The sequence below is a fragment of the Cannabis sativa genome, chromosome X (assembly GCF_029168945.1).
Source record: "Cannabis sativa cultivar Pink pepper isolate KNU-18-1 chromosome X, ASM2916894v1, whole genome shotgun sequence".
Classification (NCBI taxonomy): domain Eukaryota; kingdom Viridiplantae; phylum Streptophyta; class Magnoliopsida; order Rosales; family Cannabaceae; genus Cannabis; species Cannabis sativa.
In genome coordinates, this window is record NC_083610.1 from 52427033 (window position 1) to 52449490 (window position 22458).

The 22458-nt window shown below is 35.1% G+C and overlaps 1 protein-coding gene across 1 annotated transcript; it reads right to left on the bottom strand.

The window, feature by feature from the left end:
• Positions 1 to 4058: 4058 nt before the first annotated feature.
• On the bottom strand, positions 4059 to 16794 carry LOC133032739 (uncharacterized). The gene is made up of 22 exons (XM_061107024.1): positions 15321 to 16794; positions 14253 to 14368; positions 13625 to 13833; positions 13130 to 13249; positions 12845 to 12973; positions 12636 to 12761; positions 11751 to 11806; positions 11553 to 11652; positions 11360 to 11477; positions 11045 to 11248; positions 10611 to 10947; positions 10273 to 10366; positions 9522 to 9630; positions 8952 to 9223; positions 8708 to 8835; positions 8337 to 8571; positions 7986 to 8174; positions 5887 to 6176; positions 5343 to 5556; positions 4996 to 5238; positions 4768 to 4859; positions 4059 to 4679 (listed from the first exon to the last, which is right to left on the bottom strand). Exons 1-22 carry the CDS (start codon positions 16148 to 16150, stop codon positions 4532 to 4534), a joined length of 4359 nt encoding a protein of 1452 aa, XP_060963007.1. The 5' UTR covers positions 16151 to 16794; the 3' UTR covers positions 4059 to 4531.
• Between the last annotated feature and the right edge of the window lie 5664 nt (positions 16795 to 22458).

Sequence of the window (22458 nt, forward strand, 5' to 3'; positions counted from 1 at the left end):
ATTTTGGAAAAAATAGGGTTAGTAGAATTGCTTGAATGATGCATGAATATCAACTTGGAAAAGTGTGATTTGTAAATGGCATAGGAATATGTTATTTACCTTTATGACTTGAAGGAATTATGCTTAAATTGGTATTCTTAAAATTAAATGGGCATAGGAATATGTTAATTAATTAGAGAATCAAATCATAAACACTTTGGAAAAAGGATTATGACATTTTAAATTCCTAGTTGACATCATCAATTTGCAACAATACTCATTTGCACCATTATATCAACTTTGCATAGTTCTAGCTTGTTTTCTTCATAGTTTGTGTTTGTTAATTTTTTTTTACATATTCTCATCACTTTATTTTTTTATTTTTGTTGAAACCAATTTGTGAGTAATTAGTTTTATAAATCAATTTCTAATTTTCAATCTCTGTGGAGACTTTATCACTTTATTACTTGTTACGATTGCGTACACTTGCGTATACAATTTTTCACAACACAAGACATGTCCACAGTTTATGTGATAGGCGAGGTCATGAGCCGCCTAGAGACGTAAGGGAAAGGGGCATGGAAGAAGAGGTAATGGGGAAATCCCCACGATGATTTACTTTATGGGAAGTTTGCATTGTCTTTGGTATAGAAGGGGCAAGCTACAGTACCATTTCCTTCTTACGCGCTGACAGATGGGGACCATTCGTAAAGGGTAAGTATACGGGAGGTTAAGCCCCTCCCGGACCTTCCTTTCTGGACAGTTGGGTAATTTTGCTTGTTGAGGAGAATTATTCTCAGGATTCGCAAAGTGCTCCGGGAGCTAGGGTCTCTTTGTTACTGATAATAAGCTAGGTAGTTCGCGTAATTAAACTCTTCTAACCACCTGGCAGTATCTCCAGGTGCCACGTGTATGGTCCAGGTTTTGGGATTACAGTATAATATATTTATTTGATAAAGAAAATAATATAATTAAAAAGACAATAAATAAACCATAAATAAATGTGTAGTATTAGACTGCATGTGATGGAAGTTTAACATAGTCCATTAAATTATAGTGGGAGTCGACCCAAGCACGGTTCAGAGATTGTGTTTGACATCCATCCCATCAACCTAGCAGTTACTTGCTTGCTCTCCACTAGGGTCAGCCCTAGTGTTAGGCTAAAATTAGTCTAAGTTTCGGGTCATATTTTCGGTTAGTTTTCACTCTTTGTTTCTAGTTTTAGGGCTATTTTACGCTTGATTCTTTTGTTTCAGGTCCTCGGGTGTTTAAAGAAAGTATGTACAAGAATTGAGGACGCGCAGTGAAAGAACCGAGAAGAAAAACCAAAAATCGTGTCGCTGCCTAATCCAGTCGCGACGGGCAATATCCCAGTCGCGACAGGAACTGGCAGAGGAAATCTCAAAAAAACAATGTTTAACCCCGTCGTGACGGGGGCATTGCCAGTCGCGACGGGGACCACAGTGACGGGATTTTTGGGCAGTTTCGTAATTTCACGAATTTTAAAGATGAGACTTGGTTTAAATAGAGAGAGCTCGTGAAAATTATGAATTATTCAGATCTGGAGCCCTAGAAACAAAGGAGGAGGCTAGAAAAGTGGCTTGTGGCGACCCGGATCAATTGCTTCAACTAGTTCTTTCTCTTCTCTTTAATTTTTCTATGCTATTTTCTGTTTCAATGTTAATTATGGATGTGATTATGGATGTTTTGAACTAAACTCCTATTTAGGGAGGATGATGAATGTTGTTTTAAGTTTTGCCTAGTTAATGATTAATTGCCATTCCTCCATCTTGATTGTGACATTATCTATATTTGTGCTTAATTCCATGTGTAAGATTGATCACCTTTTACATGTTTTATGATCTCAATTCGAAATCTGAAAAGTGAGAATTGAGAATGCTAAAATTGAATAATCTAGGTTTTGATGTGAAACGAAAGTATTTGCATAGCCTTTGTGATAATTAGATTATTGCTTAATGCTGATTTCATGTTAGTTTAATTAAGAGATTAATTAGAGAACATGTGATTTAGAACCTAAAAGATCTGAAAAAGAGTTAGGTTAATTTATAATCTGTCATTCACTTCAAGAAAAGGATAGCAATTAGGCATTAACAATTGTGGTAAACTAACAACATGATTCTCCTCCCTAATCTCTCATCTTGATTAATATTCACTTGTTTCTTTAAGTTTCTTGAATTTCTTTTATTCTGTTTAAATCTTGAACATTATCGATTTGCCAAATAGAATCATAAGTATAATTTAGTGGTAGTTAATCCAATTCCCTGTGGTTCGACCTCACTCGCGTGAGTTTACTACTTGATTACGTATACTTGCGTACTGTTCTTAATTTTCGTAACACCTAGGCATAAGCGGGTTAGGCCCGTGCTTAGGGCCCACTCTTTTTGGGGGCCCAAAATACAAAAAAAAAAAAAATCATTAGACTATTATTAAAGTAAAATTAAGTGTATTGTAAACAATAAATAAGCATAACTTAGTTGGTTAAGGCTTATGAAATATTATACAATGTCATGGGTTTGAATCCCATAACACAATTTTTCAATTTTTTATAGGGAAACTTACAAAAATACTGCAAATTGGGTTAACTTTTACAAAAATACTGTCACACGGAATTTTTTTCAAAAATACTGTGTTTTTATAAAACACCAGTAAAACACAAAGCAGTATAACTCAAAACAACAGTAGAACACTAGTAAAACACCAGTAGAACACCAGTGAAAACTTAACACAGTATACTGCAGTATGAAACTTATTAAAAAACACAGTAAAAAAGTAAAAAATACCGTCTGGCAGTATTTTTGTAAAAAAATGGCAAAAGTTAGTATACCATGTAAATTTCCCTTTTTTATATATATATTTTTGAGGGTCCCAAAATTTAATTTACTTTAGGCCCATATATTTTTAGGGTCTGCTCTCCACTCAAAAAGAATTTATAAATAAATCATGAATTGTAAAAAAAATGTTTAGTCCCTATTATTGTCTAAAGAAAGAATAGCATTTTTTCTCACTTCCTCTCCCTCTGCCTATGCTGAACGTATAAGTATTTATACACCTTGTGTGTTTGATTTGTTTGTCCACGTTGAACGCATAAGAATTTATGCACCTTGTGTGTTAGATTTTACAAACACACAAGAATACATACTCTCATGTTGAGATATCAAAGTGTTTTATATTCAATATTGAAAAATAAGACCACTCTTCCTCTTTATATTGTGCAAGAAATAGCTTGGAAGACACGTGGTTAATACGTTACACCCCACACGCATAGGAGTTGAAATTCAATTTTGCATTCAGAGAAAATTCTGCTGAAGTACTGAGACAAGAGGTAATCTCAAACTTTGATTATTTCAGTTTATTTTCTGCTAGATACAAAATATATGGAAATGGTTGTATTTTTGTTTTAGTTGCTAGGATATAATTTTAATTTATAATAAACTGTTCATTATGAAATTTGTGTTGCATATGATATCACTACACTTCTATTAATATATATTTTATAAATAGAAACAACATGCTATTTGTGACGCAAAAACACGTCGCTAAACATCGTACAAAAATAAATGGCCAATTATATTTGAAACAAAATGCATTTTATAAAAAAAGAAAATTTAATTATATTTTATAAATAAAAATATACATACTTTTGGCGACTTAAAAATGCGTTGCAAAAATCATACAAAATGAAATGGTTAATTTTATAAACTAAAGAACACATAAAAATAATCATGTTTATGTATTTTGTTACTTTGTTACAAAATGACACATTAGTGCAGAACAAAAAGTTTTGCGACATTTGAAAGGCACATTTTGCGACATTTCTTTTAGGGGTAACATTATTCACTTCAGTTTTAAATAAATAAATTCAAACAAACCCGAAGTTGGTACATTTACAAAATAAATGAATAATAATAAGTACTCACATAAATTACACACAAACTTAACATTTATGAGGCAATCACTTTTAACTAGTAATCATCTTTAAATAAATACAATTAATTGAGCTGCCACAAGTTTTGGGTCAAAGTTGAGTGCAATTTCTGTGTACAAACTCAAATAAAATATAGACAAAACTTAGCCAAGCACTTTATTAGTTTCCAATAAAGAAAACAAAAACATCTCATTATGATTCCAAACTGTAGTTAATCTTTAGCGCCAATTACATTTAGAAAGTATGTGTAAGCACTGAATTAAATGCAGCAGAGAACATAGTAGACAAAAAGATCCATTACAATAATAAATGTCTCCATCTCTAAGAGCATACAGGTAAACTGGCTCAATATATACATGATAGAAATAAACTGCACATTGCTGAAAAGTGATTACAATAATGAATACCTTTCTTTTTCTCTCTGTGTATCTCTCTCTCCTTTTTTCTCTTCGCAATTTCAGGGTTTTTTTTCATTTTTTTTTCTTTTACTTTTTTTTTTTTTTTTTGTCATCACTCAACTACGTTCAAGATAAATGATTTTTTTTCATATAAAATAAGAAAGAAAATAAAAACAGGTTAATGAGTATATCTTCTAGTCGAATAATATCACGACTGCCAGAACAGCTCAAAATCATTGCTGTACAAGGAACGATCTTGAATCTCTAGATTTGCCACATGCCAATTGACGAGTTGGGATTGAAATATTTTACACAAAACCAGTCCAGCAGGAAAAATCCACCATTCACTTTCATCCCTGAGTTCACAACCACCATGGAAACAGTCAAAACAAACATCGTTAGTTTGTAAAGTGCTACCTAAATGAGAAAAGATGAAACCCTCACATGTTCATACTACTCCAAGGAGGAAAGCTTGGATGCTTTTTGCTCGACGATTGAGTTCTATAGTGCACATATCCGCACAGAAATGCGACCACCTGGTTCACGAATCAGAAAACATTTCAAAATGACAAACGAATGTAATACATAACAGGAATGACAGAAGAAATGAAAACTGTTTTTCAACCTGGAAAAACAAAAACAAAGATACCAAAAGTTTTCGTTGCAACTTACAACATTGACTAAAGATGCCATGTTCCACAAAGCATAGACTCGTGCAAGGCCTGCCGACCGCCTTGGTCCATGACTGAATAGAGCATTGATTCCAGCGGGAAATGAAAGAAGAATGCCGAAAGGTAAAATAAACAAAACCAGAAAGACGTCCACAAGAGAAAAGGAATACAGCTGGAGAAACGTAAGCAACACTAAACTAAAATCTCCTAAAAGTAGCATTGATATTACTAAGCCAACAAGATCCTGCAATCAGACAAAAAAGAACGCCTCAAGGAGATCAACAAGGTTATAAATATAAAATTTTGATGGTAAGAAACTTGGATATCTAGGTTTAGAATTAGAGATACCTGATGTCCGACTGGCTTAGTATTATGAAGTATAAAAGAGAGAAGATAAAACATATCTCTCTTCTCTTCAAGCATCTGTAAATTGTTAGCATCTAGTATCCCTCCACATGCTCTTGTCTGCCTTGCATCGTTTTCAGTATCTCCTGGAGCTTGGCTTAATTGGGTTTCATCTCTCATATGACTAGATAGATTGTCTTCCAAAATGCTCTTTACACTGATGATAAGAGATTAAAAAGGATATAGTAAGTATTGCCTTGCAGGATATGTAAATATCATATTTTATGATGCCAGGAAAACATGTACACAACTTGTTCATCTAGCCGTTTATGTATGCATAAATTTGGTGAACCTTTATAAGGTACTAGAGTGTTCATATTCCAAATCAACCATACAGCGCGATGTTTACGACACTGCTAGGTGTACTACTTTAGTAAGAGACTTATGCACGTGCTTACTACAAAAGTGTAAACAGATTAAAATTAAGAGAACAAACAAAGATCTGCTTACACTTCCCACGAAGATAATAGAGCTCATAAATTATTACCGTGGCAGCTGTCCACCTTGTATTGATCCATCTAGATTTCTGATAGGCATCCAATCTGTCTCTTCATCAATAGCATATACCAAAAGTCCATAGTGACAATAACCACAAGCTGTGGCCTGAAACCAGGCAAGATCTACGCGTATGCCATGGACCCTCAAAGCAGGATTCGCAAAATTTTCAAGCCACCTAAGAACAGGTCGCAATGTTACTCTTAACCGCCCACGACGAACTAGACGCAATTGTGCATTTAGACCAGCCACAAGGCGATACCATCGGGTAGGGGGAACTGACTGCAAGACAGACATAAGCGAAATAAATTCCAATAGCAAATGCAACAAAAATGGTTAAACGCTTGTTTCAAAAAAATTTGCAGTAACTGGACGAGTGCTGACAGAAAAGAAAGTCATATCAGGTATATAAGCAAGCTGCCCTGGTACCAAGTAGGGATGACAATTTCTGACACAACATGAAGACAATACTCAAAAAGATGGTGTAAAAAAAGAATTTGTGAACAATTATGTCGAATTCATGTTTAAGTTAATTGTGGTATTATCTGTAGAAACTAGGGCTGTACAAAAAAATTTGTAAACCGCCTAAACCGAATAACCCGCCCAAACCGAACCGAAAAAACCGATAAAAATTACAAACCGAAATAACCCGAAAAAATTACAAACCGCCCAATCTGTTAATTGGACGGGTTGAAAATAGGTCCAACCCGCCCAATTAAACCGACCAACCCGACCAACCCGATTTTACACTTTTATTTTTTTTTAAAACTTTTTAGTTTTTATTATATATAATATAAATGATTAAATATATAATAATATAAAGTTATATACTTAATTATTAGTTTTAGGGCTCGTTTGGAACGCCGTATTAGGTCGTATTGTATTGTATTGTATTATATTGAATTGAATTATATATTATATTTTTATATAATACTATGTTAAACTTTAATTTATACTAAAATATTATATATTTAAGTGTCCATAAAAGTTATTACCACATATAGTTTTACATAAAAATATTGCATAAAATACAATTTAATATAATACAATACAATACAATACGACCTAATACGGCGTTCCAAACGAGCCCTTAAAGTCATATATATGGTATTGTTCTTTGGTGGAATGTGATATTTTTAATTTATTTTTAAAATTTTTGTTAATTTTGACTTTAAAACTAAAAAAAAATAAATAAATAATTTGACCGGTTTGGGCGGGTTAACCCGACCAAACCGCCCAAACCGTTGGTCGGTTTATGGAATTTTTTTTTTAAATTGGACGGGTTGCACTTAAATTTTAGCAACCCGAACTTTAGATTGAGTTAGAAAATATATAGGATAAACCGCCCAAACCGACCGATGTACAGCCCTAGTAGAAACAGACACGGCATGAGTAAAGTGAAACACACGATAGCGTATTTGAACATTCAAAAATTCACACATAATATGAATTTTAAGTAAACATACAACACACTAACACATTTAATAAACATACAACAAAGAACAACACACTAACACATTTAATAAACATAACCTTAATGGATACAATTAATGTCTCATGATACAATATGAAATTGACACAATTAACGACATAAACATCCCATCTCGTGTCATGTGATAATTGTGTTGATATGAGCATAACATGATTAAGATACAAAATAAATACAACACAATCATTAAACATATCAAAAGTTAAAATTTAAATAAAAATTCATGATTTTCTTAGCGTCACAAGACACGACACCTAACACGTTTAATAAACGTTATTAAACTTAGCAAGTCACAAGACATGACACCTAACACGCTTAATAAACGTCATTAAACGTATAACATGACAAACCCAAAACTAATTAATGTGTCACAATACAACGTGAAATTGACAATTAAATATAAATATTATAAAAAAATGAGGAACCTATACAGTTTTAATCTCACAAAACGGTTAAGGTAAAAATTCTAGACTCAACAAGCTGACTCGGTGAAGCCAAGTCCCAAGCTACAGGCAAGTCTCTTATCTCTCCCATTCTTCTCTGTGCATGCAACTATAAAGTACCAACAAAATTTGAAATTAAGTAATCAATCATCAACAAACCTGGCTCATAAGGCTTGTAACAACATTATCGCTTTGAAGTGAAAATGGAGCCATGTAATTTCCGTCACCTCCAAACGGTAATGACATTGGAAACCTTTGGTGTAAGCGGGGAGGAAGATCAGTCCTCTTCTCATCTCCACCAAGGAAGAAGTCAACATATCCTAGCATTAAATCAGAAGTTGCAGCCACCTACGCAACATAGAAAACAATTGCAAGCTTAACCACTAAACAAAATCAATGGGGTGAACAGTCTGAAATAAAATCCATAACAAAAGAATACAAGGAAATATTTGATTTGAAAGATTCACGATACCAAAAAAAAAAATTAGCCTGACATTTAGCAACACAAACCTTTATCCCTTCGTATAGAGCACGTGAACGGCAAGACCTTAAGCAAGCATGATCGTATTCTGACCGAACAAACTCACGCAGACGCTGCAATTTCAATCTCCGGCGCCATTGCTGCCATGACCATGCAAGGGGGTACACTAAAACTGAAAGAATACTGTAGACGGCTCCCTCCCACCACTGGTAAGCTGCTATAGCATTAATTTCATCCACAAACGTATTGAATGCACCCTCATATCTGCCAGATCTAATAAGTTAGGGTGATGTTCTATATGTCCAACCAGTAAAAATTAATAGGAAAAAAATAAAATAAAAAACCTTGTATTCTACAAGAGAACTACAGGCAGAATTGACCAGAAGAGAAGACAGCTTACACAATTGCATTTATTTCCTCTGGAGGAGTGTGGGGAAGATGCCAAGGATCACTGAAAGTATTAGGACCCATGAAGTACATCCTATGCACATGGGTCTGGGACTCTTCCACTCTGTTTGTTTCCAAAACCTATAAAATAGATAAAGCCTTATAAGTCTCCAAACAGGGGAGAAAGCTCCAGTGGATAACCACCAATGACTTTCTGTATCTTAATTAGCAAACAGATCAATATATAGAAATTTGACCTCATTTAATGACTCAAGAAATGGAAAGGAGTGATCAATTTGAGAACCATGCTGAGTGGGTGCTGGGCCCGGTAATTCATCAACTCCAACAAATTTCATACGTGCAACACTAAGCACAAGGGCTAGAAGAATTAGTAGGGCAATAAGAAGAAGACCAAAAAGCCACGGGCCCCCAAATGTGTAAATCAACTCTTCAAGAGCTGTATAACAGTGAGGCATGTGGTATCTGTCTGAAATGCATTTGTACGGACAAGGAGTCTCGGCAACACCACCTGTTTAATAAGAATGTGCAGAACAGCAGATCATACAACCAGTTGCAGATACTTGAAGACTTTTTTTTGCTGAGAATCACAAGGTTATAAAAATATGCATGTTTGTGGAAGCAAGAGAATATACTCTAAAATATTCAAAAGAATTCGAAGAAAAATTATATTCTCCTTGCTCACAAAAAATAATCAATATCTCACACAAGTTCTCTGTGGATTTTCCTTTCCCACTTTTGCTTGTATTTTTTCAATATTAATACAACTGATGTTTAGTTTAAATATATATAAAAATATACATAAATACCTCGCACAGGAGTGTAAATGGCACGACTTGGAAGCTCTTCCGCAGGGCAGCTATGACAAAGTTTTCTGTCAGATCCACTAACATTCTTGTAAGTGCCAACTGGACATTCCTGAATGTGAAATTCAGAGATAAATTTTAACTCCAAAATGGTTTTTAGATCACAGTTACTCAAAGTTATTGCAAGGCTTCTCTCCTGTCCTGGTCCTGGGTTCAAAGTTCAAACCCAAGGGTGGCAAAATTTCCACAGTTAACAGAAAAAGCAATGTGATTTAAAATTTAATCCGTGCACCCCCATGCCATGAGGAACAAGATCTCATACATAGTGAAATCTGGAGCAAACTATGGACCAGACAACACAACCTACCCCTCCCTCGTGGGTGGTAATGTACATCGCTTTCTACAAATATTTACCCACCAACCAAACCACTTAAAGTAGCCTCCCATGGTATAACATATGTTTGTTTTGACAAAGCATAAGAAATTTAACAGATATCAGCCCCTGACACATGCATGTTACACCGAAATTTCTTTCATGCACAGAATTAAAATGTCAAAAAAGAAAAGCCATTAACAAGTATAATTTTTTCCCAAAAGTGAAACAGAATCAAGGCAAAACTCTATCTATAAGAACTAAAGTACATAGTCTATAACTCCAACAGTATACAAAAAGCATATCGGACATAATGTAACAACTCAACAGTGTAGAGGTTAATGGAAAAAGAACACATCAAAATCACATAAATAACTGTACCTCACAAAAGACCCCATAAAGCCCTCTAGGGCAATCTTTTCCAGTTACTGTTCCATTTCCTCCAGCACCTCCCTCGCCTCTACCCAGCCCTCCCCTTTATTGATAGAAGTTAAAACAAGTATCAATTAGCATAATAAATTATGTATTAGTTACATGAACATAATTAAGAGATCACGATATAAAAACAATTTTGAATTTAGTTCAAATGACAGGCTAAGGTAAAGTAATATGAATCATATCTTGGAAGATAACCTAAATATAAAAAACAGAATAAAATATCTTTAGCGTTCACAATGAAATACGTAGCATGCATTTAAACAAACTCATATATTACAAACCCTGAATGGATGCTCCCTTTCACAATTGCAACAGGCTGGTAAACATCTCCAATAGGAATGTCTGACCAATGAAAGTGAATTCTTCCACCACCACCTCCACCGCCCCCATAAGGACTACCATATCCACCAATGCTAGATAGAGAAGCAGAGTCACCAACATCAATAGTGTGCAAAAACATAAGTATAGTACCACCTGACCCACCCCCAAAACCTCCACTTGAACCATCTACCATAGAATATTTCCCCCCTCTGCTAGTTACATCAGAACTTTCTCCATCAGCTTGTATTGTGCCTTCAATTGACAAAGTTGACAGCGGATGCTCCAGTGAACCCATTACTGCCCAGGTTACATAGATAAGAAGGTAGTCAAGTCCTCACCCACAATTATAACAAAAACTAATGACATACCTGGTCAACAAACAAACAGAGCTTACCTATGATTCCACCCCCAGCAGTACCAGTTGAATTTTCATTTCCACTTCCACTACCAAGTTCACAGGGCAACTTTGCATTCCCATATGTTATACCACCCTCGACACAACTACCATTGAAACATCCTAGCCCACCTTTACCGCCATGTCCACCACCACTCCCAATGCCATTTGTAACATTTCCTTTGCCAACACCACCCGTACAGCCTGTTCAAACAGAAAATTAGCCCAGCAGAAGGGAGAAAAAAAATCAATCGCAGCATTCAAACTCTTCTGGATCACAAAACAATCATCTATATATGAGAGGAGAGAATATACCCATTCCAGATGCACTTATTGTTCCAGAAGACTGAACAACAACAGTTCTTGACCTGTGAAAATGAACAACAGATCCCTGTACAAGGCCTTCAACAGTGATATCCTCAACTCTGCATATCTGCAAAACAAACAAAAAGAAGTCTCAAACTGTTTCTACATAAATAAACCATAAACCCAATAGCTTGACGGTTACCTGGAGAGTAAAGGATAGAGATGAGTTAACGTTGCAATCCTCAGGTGGATGCAGTAGTTCCATTGGACAATCTTGACTTCCACAATATAGCTTCGGTGTCCTAGAAATACAAAGAACAATGAACTTAGCTGGTAATAAATTTAGCAGACCATTTGTTTTTAAAAAGTAAGCTAGTTCATTAACCAAAGGCAAACTTACACATAATCAGAAGTGGCATTCTCCAAGGGACCACGCAAAACAGACCCACGCCCAAGCTTCACGCAAATCAAGAAAACTCATTCAACAAACACACAACAGAACCAAAAATGAAACGGATATTAAATATAGTATTTGTGCAAGTATAATAGCTATTTTCATGTTCATGCGTAAAATACGTATGTAATCTGATTAAAACATTATTAATGACAATTCGACATTATTAAATTAAATTATACAAAGTAACTTTACAGCCAACGAAAATGGCACATCATCATATCATATAAGGATAAGTTATTGACACACAGCATACATGTCCAACAAGTGTGAAAACTTATTAATAGCAAAGGCAACACTAACACTATGTTTGGTAGAGGGGAGACAAGGATGGAGGGAGAGGGATGGAGGGAGAGGGGTGGAGGGACAGAGATAGAGGGATTGATGAATTCCTTTGTTTGGAAAAATGGAGAGAGGAAGGGAGAGGAGAGATGGAGGAACCCTCTACCTCCAAATACCTAAATTTCAATCCCTCCAAAAATGGGAAGATCCCAAAAAAAAGACAAAAAATAAATAAAACGTCTTTTCTACCCTTTAAAAAATAATATATAATTGTTTTAAAGATGATAAAATGGTAATTTCAATATTTATTTTACTCTCCATCCTTTGAGCTTTACTCCTAATACCAAACAAAACAAAAGAGAGCAACTATCTTCTCCATCCCTCCTACTCCCCATTCTTTTTAAACTCTCCATCCATCCTACTCTCCCTCCTTCCTACCAAACATAGCCTAAAATTTAGAAACTGAGTGGCATAAAAAAGATAGATTATCTCCAAAATAAAATAAATAAATAAAAAGCGAGCCACCACTTAGGTTTTAACATCACTCACATGAATACTATAAAATAGTGATAGAACCAGTCGTTGTGCTTCAATTAAATCCCCTGGTCCTGATAAATTCAGTAGACCTTGACCATGAACTCCCAAATTTGCATTAGAGTGGATAACAGATGATTCCTGTCATTTAAAAAGATGTCATGTACAAACAGAATTTATCAGGTAAAGCACTGTCAGATACAGCTAAGTAGTAGGTAATTTACCTTCAGAACAACTAAATTGCTAGCCTCAAGTAAGGATGTTGCAACAGTTACGTCTCCCCCTCCATCTATGAGCATTTTTGAATTCCACATTAAGAACATTTTCACAGACATTCGCAATGCTCCATATACCTAAACATATTATGAACTTTTTTTATCATAAGCCTCAAAAATATATTTATTGACACAAAGTTAGAAAAGCATAGAAAAAAAAGAAATAAACTATGCCCATTAAGATAATGGTCCAGTGACCACATGCAAAACGAAATGTATTAAGCATTTACCAACCTTAATTTCAGAGTCACTCATCAGCAACTCTTCTGCCAAAAGCTCAAATTCAGAAGAAGCATAATGTTGCAGCCCAAAGCTCAACACTGCTTGACGTAAGAGACTTATCTGTCCTTGAACCTACATAATGCATTGAAAGTAAACTTTCTTATATTTCCTTAGATGCAAAATGTGCGTATTCAAATGGCAGTGCTGTGAATGCACACAGAAAATGCAACCAGTTAAAGAGATCTGATTTAAAGAGTACAACTACCTATTTTTAGTGTCAGTTTAATCTTAGTTTTTGAACAATGCCAACCTTAGATTTTAGAAGTGTCACTTATACACACATACAAGTGCACGTACATGCACCTATATAGAATCATCCTCCTAGAAGAAAAGAAAAGATAATGATACATTTCCCAAGATCACACACAGCCTATAAGCAACCTACCCATAATATTGGATTAAGTTAAGAACTTGCAATTCTAAATTTAAAATTAAAATTTCACGAACTTGAACACGACTCCAAAGCAATGGAACAGTAGCCCGGGCACTGTCTTCAACATAAACATTGGTCCAAAGAGGCTGGTTAGGAAAGTCTAAAAGAAGCGTCTCAGTATCTGTTGACTTGTTATGATTACTAATGATAAGGCTTCGAGGAACGGCATCATATAAAGTCCCAGCACCACCTGCATTTTCTAAACACCCATAGCTACTTCCTCCTGCAAATTTCACCATTTAGTTCACATTTGTGTGATGATAAACCACATACCAAAAAAAAATTATAAGTCTTAAATACGTAGCATGTCTTTTTTACACAAGGAAGCCAGTAGAATGCACAACCACAAGCCAAAAAATATATTTCCCATTTTTAACATGACATAAAAGCATAACAAGGCAAAGAAATAAATTATATTTACCCTGAAAAAGAAAAGTAAGGGTGTAATTTAACAAAATCAAACTAGATGAATTTAGCTCTCCCATGATCCAAGCATATAAGATTATCATATGTTAGACCTGTATATAAGAAAACAAGACCCTTGAGGGCCAAGGAACTTCCCAGTTCTTAACCCAAAAAAAAGAGGCTGTTCACAAGATCAACTAGAAATAGGAAGCTAGCTTCAAAGGGGAAAAATCTCACCATGCACAAAAATGCTGGGTTCATCATGCCTGCTGAATACATCAACAGACACCCTTCCCCCTCCACCACCAGCATAACCATTACCTCCACAAGCACTTATTCTACCACTGCCAGTCCTGCACTTAAGAATAAAACACTTGAATTAAATGACTTGTTAAAGGAAAAAAGTAATATCAATGTAAGACTGATGCCAATGGCAAGTTTCCACAGCCTAAAAATCACACGAGAAAATAATATCCAATTCAATTCAAACATATTTGAAAGAAAAACTAAATCATATTTGCTCAAGCATCAAGTACACAATACTGTACTAAATATAAAATCCCCCATGTGAATAAAATAGACAATTACAACTGGATGCAGCAATCAAATTTCATTAGTGAAAAAAATGTTTGCGTTATAAAAATCTCATAATAGGTTTGAGGCATTCATTAAATTCCATATCCATGCCTGGCCTCTTTTTCATTCCACCATAGGAGCTAAAGAATTAGATACAAAGCCTAACTGTTCAGAAGCTAGAATACAAATTGTAAAAAGAAAGCAACACGAAGACGATGCAATGAGCAAGCATAAAATTCAATCACCCTTCTGAAAGGTTGAAACGAAAAAAGTTTTCAAAAGCAGCAATAACTTTTATCAAGACGCTTACTATCTTGATAAGGAAATTCAAAAGAATAAGTATGAAGGGATCTTGCAACCATGTAAAATTTTAATCCTGATCCTCTTCATTATGAAAGACAACTATGCTTCACATTTTGCTACTCATTTCCTTGGTCAATATAAGTTAAGGCTCTCAAACTACACAAAAGACCATTCCGACTAGATCCAAAAGTGGAAATTGAAAGATTTCCACTCCGACATTTTATTCAGAACCAAAAAAGAAAAAAAAAATCCAACTATGAGAAAATAACCATCATTCCCGAGAGTATACGGTTTACAACATTTTAAATTCCCTTTTATGTATCCTATATATTTAAAAAAAAAAAAATAAAGTGTGAACTATGAAGTCAAACTAATCTGGAAAAAAAAAATGTCACGACAAAGCAATATGAGCGGTTGAAAGATTACATTTTGAAAGCCTTGATGTAGATACTGCCACCAGAGCCACCTCCACCTTTCTTCCCTCCGTCACCCCCATCGGCAAAAATACTGCCGTCCACCTCAAGGTAATTGGTAATCAGCAACTTCACCCTTCCACCACCGTGTCCTCCATAATCCAACTCCTTGCTCGTTGACCCACCTCGGCTTCCATAACTACTAGGCTTCTGCAGTGACGACCACGAGTAAGCGTCCCCACCCCACACGTCCTCAGGAATCTTAGTCTTATCCGCCAAACAACAGGCACCACGTCCACCATGTCCCCCACCTGCCCCGTCTATCCCTTGGGGGCTACCGCTCGTCTGCGCCGGTGGATCTCCAGCCAACGCCGTCGTGTTCACCACAGAGCCATTAATAAAGCTGGCATTATTAGCCGAAAGCTCGAATCCACCAGAGACAATCGACGAAGAGTTTCCTAAACTAAAATTACCAGTAATGTTAACAGTTATGGAACAGCCAGGAGTGGCACAATGAAACCTCACCCCGGGTAGGATATAAAAATTGCCCTTCCCTTGTATGTACACATCGCCGGTGAGGTTCAAATCGTTCAGTATCTTACACGTAGTGTCGACCGAGCCAATACCGCCAAGGTCATCGGTGCATGAAACCGACGGCGGATGAGGCGGCGGTGGCGGCGGAGCCGGCGGCGAGTAATCCTGGTGAAAGAGATTCCAATCCAAATCTAATATCGAAAAGTCATGGTCCGCAAGGCCATGGCTAGCCGCGAGGGCTATGACGAAGGCGCAGTAGAAAACAATGGCGAAATGGAGAGCAGAAGAAGAGTACTGAAACCGAGCCATTCACTAGCAGAGTCAGTCATTAGATTGGGCGGTCACAATTTGATTCCAAAGTCAATTGGATGCGAAATCCTAGCAAACCAACCGAAGAAACCACCATCGGAATTAATCACACCTCTTCAAGAGAAAAATCACCCTCGATTGATTACTGCACTGAAAACCCTAGAATTCGCTCTGAAATGGGGGCAGAGAGGAAAGAAGAAGATGTGGGGAACACTCCACCTTTATTAACTTTTTGGGAAGGTGTGGGAGGTTATCAGAAGTATCAAGTACGGTCGCACCTACATGAGCTCGTATTTGAAGTGATTTTTTATTGGTAGAGTTGTTACTCTTTAATCTTTGGCTGAAATTAACAACCAGTCAAACCTATTGACCTAATGTATGTCGGTAAGGGTTATGGTGAGGACGAGCGTAGACACTTTTATCCCTTTGATGAACCCACTCGCTCCGGTATGGAATAGATTAACTGAAAAGAAAAAGAAATCCTCCCAAGAAAGAAATGAATGTAAGAAAAAGAAAGCGAAAACGACACAAGCGACGCCGTCTTAGGAATGATAAACTCAAAACCTTATTAGGTAGTTGGTTGGTTGAGCCGACACGACGTCGTTGAGCCTTTCCAAGTTCTTTCCAGTAAGAAAACAAACCACACACTCACCCACAAAAAAAAAAACAAAAATAAGAGAGAGAGTGACAATCACGCGTGGTAGAAGAGCGTGAGTGCGTGTGATGGCGGTCGGGGACTATTTTCAATGGCTTTATCGTCAGGTCGGGGATGAGAGAAAAATTAAGATAAAAGCACCCGTTGGGGACGTAAGTTTCGTCAATGTTCCGAACCAGCAAGATTCGGGGGTTAGTGTTGTGAGTATTACCATTTTTTTTTTAAAGGTAATAATTTACACTTTTACCTTAAAACGGAAAAACAAATTTTTTATTTTTAAAAATACAGTATCAATAAAAATTACGAGAGCGGCTCCTTCTTCGTGTCTTAGTCGAACCACACCCATCTCAATCTCTATGATTTTCATTCTCAACACAAGAAGATTGAATAAACTTCGAAGATTACCAAAAACGAATAAGAAAACAAATACAAGGTACAAAAATTTCTTCTTCCTAATTAAGTTATTTTAAAAAAAAAAAAAAAATCTTTCATGGTTATAAATATTTTTTAGATTTTGAAAATCAGATAAATAATTAATCATATAGAAAATTGGTTGATCTTAATAAATAAATGAGACCATATTACAATTGAAAAAAATACTAATGCATATGTTATCTCGATTTTTGCCTGTCTGACGTGGCATGTCTACGTGGTTGATATCAGCGTCACGTGGCAGTACAGCTCACCAACAAAAAGGCCAAGTCATCTACTCAGCACTTAAACCAACAGGGAGTCCTAGCACTCAAACGAGATGATGAATGACGGACCAACCACCTCAAGGAGGCTGGTCGGCCACCCCTGTCCAGCCCTATGGCCAGCATAGGCCAGCCAGCTTCTGAATAGCACAAGGCTAGCCAGCCAGACATTGGCCTGGCAGGACTTTGGTGTGCAACTTCATGCGTGGTCAGCAAGCTAGACTGCGAACTGGGCCTTAACAGCTCACAAAAGTAGAGGGAAAGTATCTATTTTTAAGGGTCATTTTAGTCATTTGTATTTTACTAATTCAATATGTAAATATATGCTCATTTTACCTGATAAAAGGGTTTAAGCTCTCCTATATAAAGGGCCTTAACTGAACCCTAAAATCTTAAGTCTGAAGTCATAAGTTAAATTCTAAGCCTGAACTCTCTCCCTCTCACACACGTCCACCATTGCTTCTCTCTTAACTTGAGATTTTCCATATTTGATTCCTACATTGTAACCTTAAGAGCTATCTCAAATCCCACCCATAGTGATCTGAATAGTATTATCTCTCGGTATTAATACAACTAAAAGAGAAGTAGGTCATTACCCGCTAACTAAGGGGGCCAAACCTCTATAAAATCATGTGTTCTTTTATTTTCTTGTTCTTATTGTGTAATACATGGCAAGCATCAACATTAATACGACCCCGCTATCGGTTGGCCAAATCTGAGGTCAACAGTTTGATGCTTTCATTAAGAGTGAGTTGATATCATATCTAATTAAATGTCATGGTTAACATGAGGAGAACTCTGGCTACACCATCTGCATCATCGGTTCTTCCTCAAGGTCCTTTGACTACAGATCTTGATGTCCATGTTCCAATGACGACTGGAATTTCCATGAGCACTACAAATGTGGTCAATCCTACCATATCGGTAGGTGCCACGAATCTGGCCACTATAGTTGGCTAGGGTGCACAAACATCTCGGTGGATCTGAACAATCAGCCTTTGCCTCTAAGGGAGGACCCTCCACTGGCGCCTCCCACGAAGGAAGGACCCATGGGGAACAAACCCTAGGAACAACAACCAGACCTCGTCCCCGGTACTATGCCAGAGAGACCAGGACCAGGAATTGGCGAGCCTGCTATTGGCAAGCCCCATGTACACTTAGGAGAAGATCTTGAGTTAGCCAGACTTAGAGAGGTTGTCTGCCAAGCTAACCAAACTAAAAAACCACGCATTGCTGATTGCGATGTATTCTCTCAGTAGAGACGCATATTCTTGAGATGGATGGATGACCAAGAGTACATCCTCCGATTGTTGGGTTTTATGCCCTAAATAAAACTCATTTCATATAATCAGATTTACTTATTAATAAAGATCAGAAATAACATTTTATGTTGCATGGTTCACATGATTTATTTCATGATTATATGTATATAATGTATGAATTCTTTTTAAGTCCAGAACATATGGGTTGGTTAAAGATTATAGTGTTGTTAGCACAGTGGAATATAATCTTAATCATATGTTCAAAAGTTTATTCCCTGATTTGTCAGAACACTGGATTTAGACTGACATGGTATAATCAGCGATAGGTATTCTTACACCTTGGAAAAGTGTTATGTCCTTTCCAGGACATTGGCAAAGTTTACCAGTATCGGATGTATGGAGTATACATCGGAAGGGACCGATATTGAACTTTGATTAGATATGTTAAAATTTACCGTAATATCTATTCAATTCAATATCACCTGTTGATCCTAGATCACATGATCGAAATCCTGATATGGTTAGGCTCAATCTCAAGAGTGTTATTCGTGTTCTTTGATTTGTTAGTTAAGCCTAATTTATGGTCAGGGCAATACATACATTTTGGAAACACGGTAGTGCAATTGAGTGGGAGCGCTAACATAAATATGGAATCTATAGCTTCTATTTGGCAAATAGAAGTAAAGGATGATTTCCTTTGAGCTTAACCAAACGAAGATAAATGGTGGAGATCTCATTTCACTTAGGTGAAATATCATTTATACAGGGTTAAGTGTTTTAAGGATAAAATACATTGTAGGGTGTTACGGTAATTTAATCCCTTTACAGTGTAAATCATCTATATAGAGGATCATTGATCACATTAGGGTTATAACAATGGATAACTAATGACGTGTCTATATCGTGGAACATATAAAGCGTTTCTATATGACTGAGAGTGCAATTCCAAGTTCTAAGTGTGGATTCAATGAGGAATTAATAAGTTAGGGAATTTACTTGGTAAATTCGGTTCGACTTATTGGAAGCTCGGTTATATAGACCCATGGTCCCCATACTAGTTGAGACCATACTGCTTGTAAGACTCAGTTAATTGATTTTAATTAATCAATTATAATTCTAAAAGTTAGACTATGTCTACTTTATGAATTCTCACAGCTTAAGGATGAAATTGTAAAGAAAAGGGTTTCTAGGTTTAATTATTAATTAAGAGACTTTGTATGTCTAATTAATAATTATTTTAAATGACAATATTATTTAATAATCTATTTTAGTTATTAAATAATTATTTTTGGCATTTAAATGATTAGAATTGGATTAGTGGCATTTTTGGAGAAATAGAAATAAAATTGAGGAAACTGCAAAATCCAAGTGAGGCCCATTTCACCCTATGGTCGGCCACCTCTTTGCTTGTTTCCCAATTATTATTTTCAATTTTAATTGTCATGTAATTGCTAATCAAAGCCTAGCTATAATAGGAAAGTGGTGGATCACACTAAATAAGGCAGTTAATCAATTACACAGTAAAAGAGGAAACTGTTTATTTGGAAAGTTGTGCTCTCCCTTTTCCCTATATAAAGCAACATTGTTCTCTTCTCTTGTATGAAGACATAAGCCACGAAATTCAAGAGAGAAAAAGAGAGAAAAATTCGAAATCCTTGTGAGATGAGTAGTGCCCACACACATCAAGTGGTATCTCAATCATAGTATGTAAGACTATGGAATTTCTGCATCAAAGAAGGAGAAAAGAAGATCCAGGTTCAGATCTTGGTGATGCTCTGCTACAGAAAGGAATCAAGGGCTAGAGATCTGAACGGAAGGAGTCATATTATTCCGCTGCACCCACTGTAAGGTTTTCTAACTTTATATGTGTTTATTTTCATTGTTTTAGAATTCATATTAGGTTGTTAATCCAACATACTTGTTAGTAAATCTAGATTCTGGTAAAATAATTTCCAACAACTGGCACCAGAGCCATGGTAATGATTTACTTTCATGTAATATGAATTAAAACGATGATTGCATGTTTCTGTGTTGATTTGGATGGCTTCATATTGGTTTATGTGTTGTTTGATGAATGTTGATGTTGTACAGTTTCGTTTTCCATGAAAAAATATTTTTTCAAATTTTAAAAATATTTTATTTGGATTCCTTGTGAAAAATTAAGCAATTTTGTTTTTTACGGAACTCGATTCCGATAAAAATTGAGAAAGATATGAATTTTGGAAGATTGGAAATCATGGTTGCTGCATGCAGCCTATCCTCACAGTTGCCCACAAATTGCGAATTTTTGAGGTTTTTTTCCCCAAAAATCCAATTTTTCATGGGATTGTTTCCCAAAATTCATTTTTCATTTTTTTAAATATTTCTAAATTGAAATGTTTCCAATTTTAAATATTTTCAATTTGAAATTTTTCCAATTATTAAATATTTTTATTTTGGAATGTTTCTAATTTTAAATATTTCCTATTATGGTCAGATTTAAAAATTTGTTAACTTCTTTAATATTTATTTATTATTTAATTATAAGATTAGATATTTTGATATTTAAGATATTTTAAATTAAAAGATAACTTTGTCTTTTTATTTGAAATATTATATTAAAATTATCTTATATGGTAAATTAAATAATTAATAAATTTGAAATTAACATAGATGTTTTTATAGATATACTTACCATAATGTTGTTCAAATTCAAAAATTTGTTATTTTGTTAAATATTTAATTATTTATAAATTATAAGTTTAAAAATGATATTTTTTCTATATATATCATTTTTTTTCTTATTGAAAATTTATAAATTATATCTTAAATATTTAAATAACATAGATATTTTTGTAGAGATTTGAATATTGCTTAATTTGAGATATTATGACATATAATTATGGTAATTATTATTCATTTATTATTTTATTTCTAAAATAATAATTATCTAACCAAATCTATTTTAAAATTGGTTTATTTTATTAAATTATAAGATCTGAAAGTGATATTGGAGATTCTTTCTTTTCAAATCATTGATCTTATTAGATATTTAATTTAATTTGATTCAAATAAACCTAGATATTTTAAAATTAGTTTCCTTTATTTGGTTAGTTTAAGAATAATAATTTAATTATATTAATATCTTATTTTCACATCTGTTACATGGACAATGTTTGTTTATTAATATTGTTTATTCAAAACTTTTTAACAAACCTATTATTTATCTGATCTAAATTGCTATGATTAACTTGTTGACAGATCATGATCCAATGATCTGATTTTAATCATAGTCCAATTGACGATAGATCTTATAAATAATTTGTAACAGGTAAATTTTGTACTTCTTTCATCTGTGTAAACCTAGTAACATGATAGGGTCCATCCAAATCATTTGACCTGTATGAGCCTATATGTTTGCTTTTGGGCTTAGATGCATATAGGAAGCCCATTTAAGTTTTTACTAAGTAAATGGACTAGGTTGGTAAAATAAATTTTGACATAAGGAAATTTATTTAGGTCCAATTAGATTTGGGCTTATTCAATGAATAACAATTATTTATTTAAAGGTTAAATTCCTCTCTTTTGGGCCTTGTGTGAGAGTTGGGGGCCATAGAAGTGGGTACGACATACTGGACCCAGCTCCCCCTCACATAAACTACCCCAATTGTGAAGGCCCATTTGCCTTATTTAAATAATTGTATTAGGTTAATTATA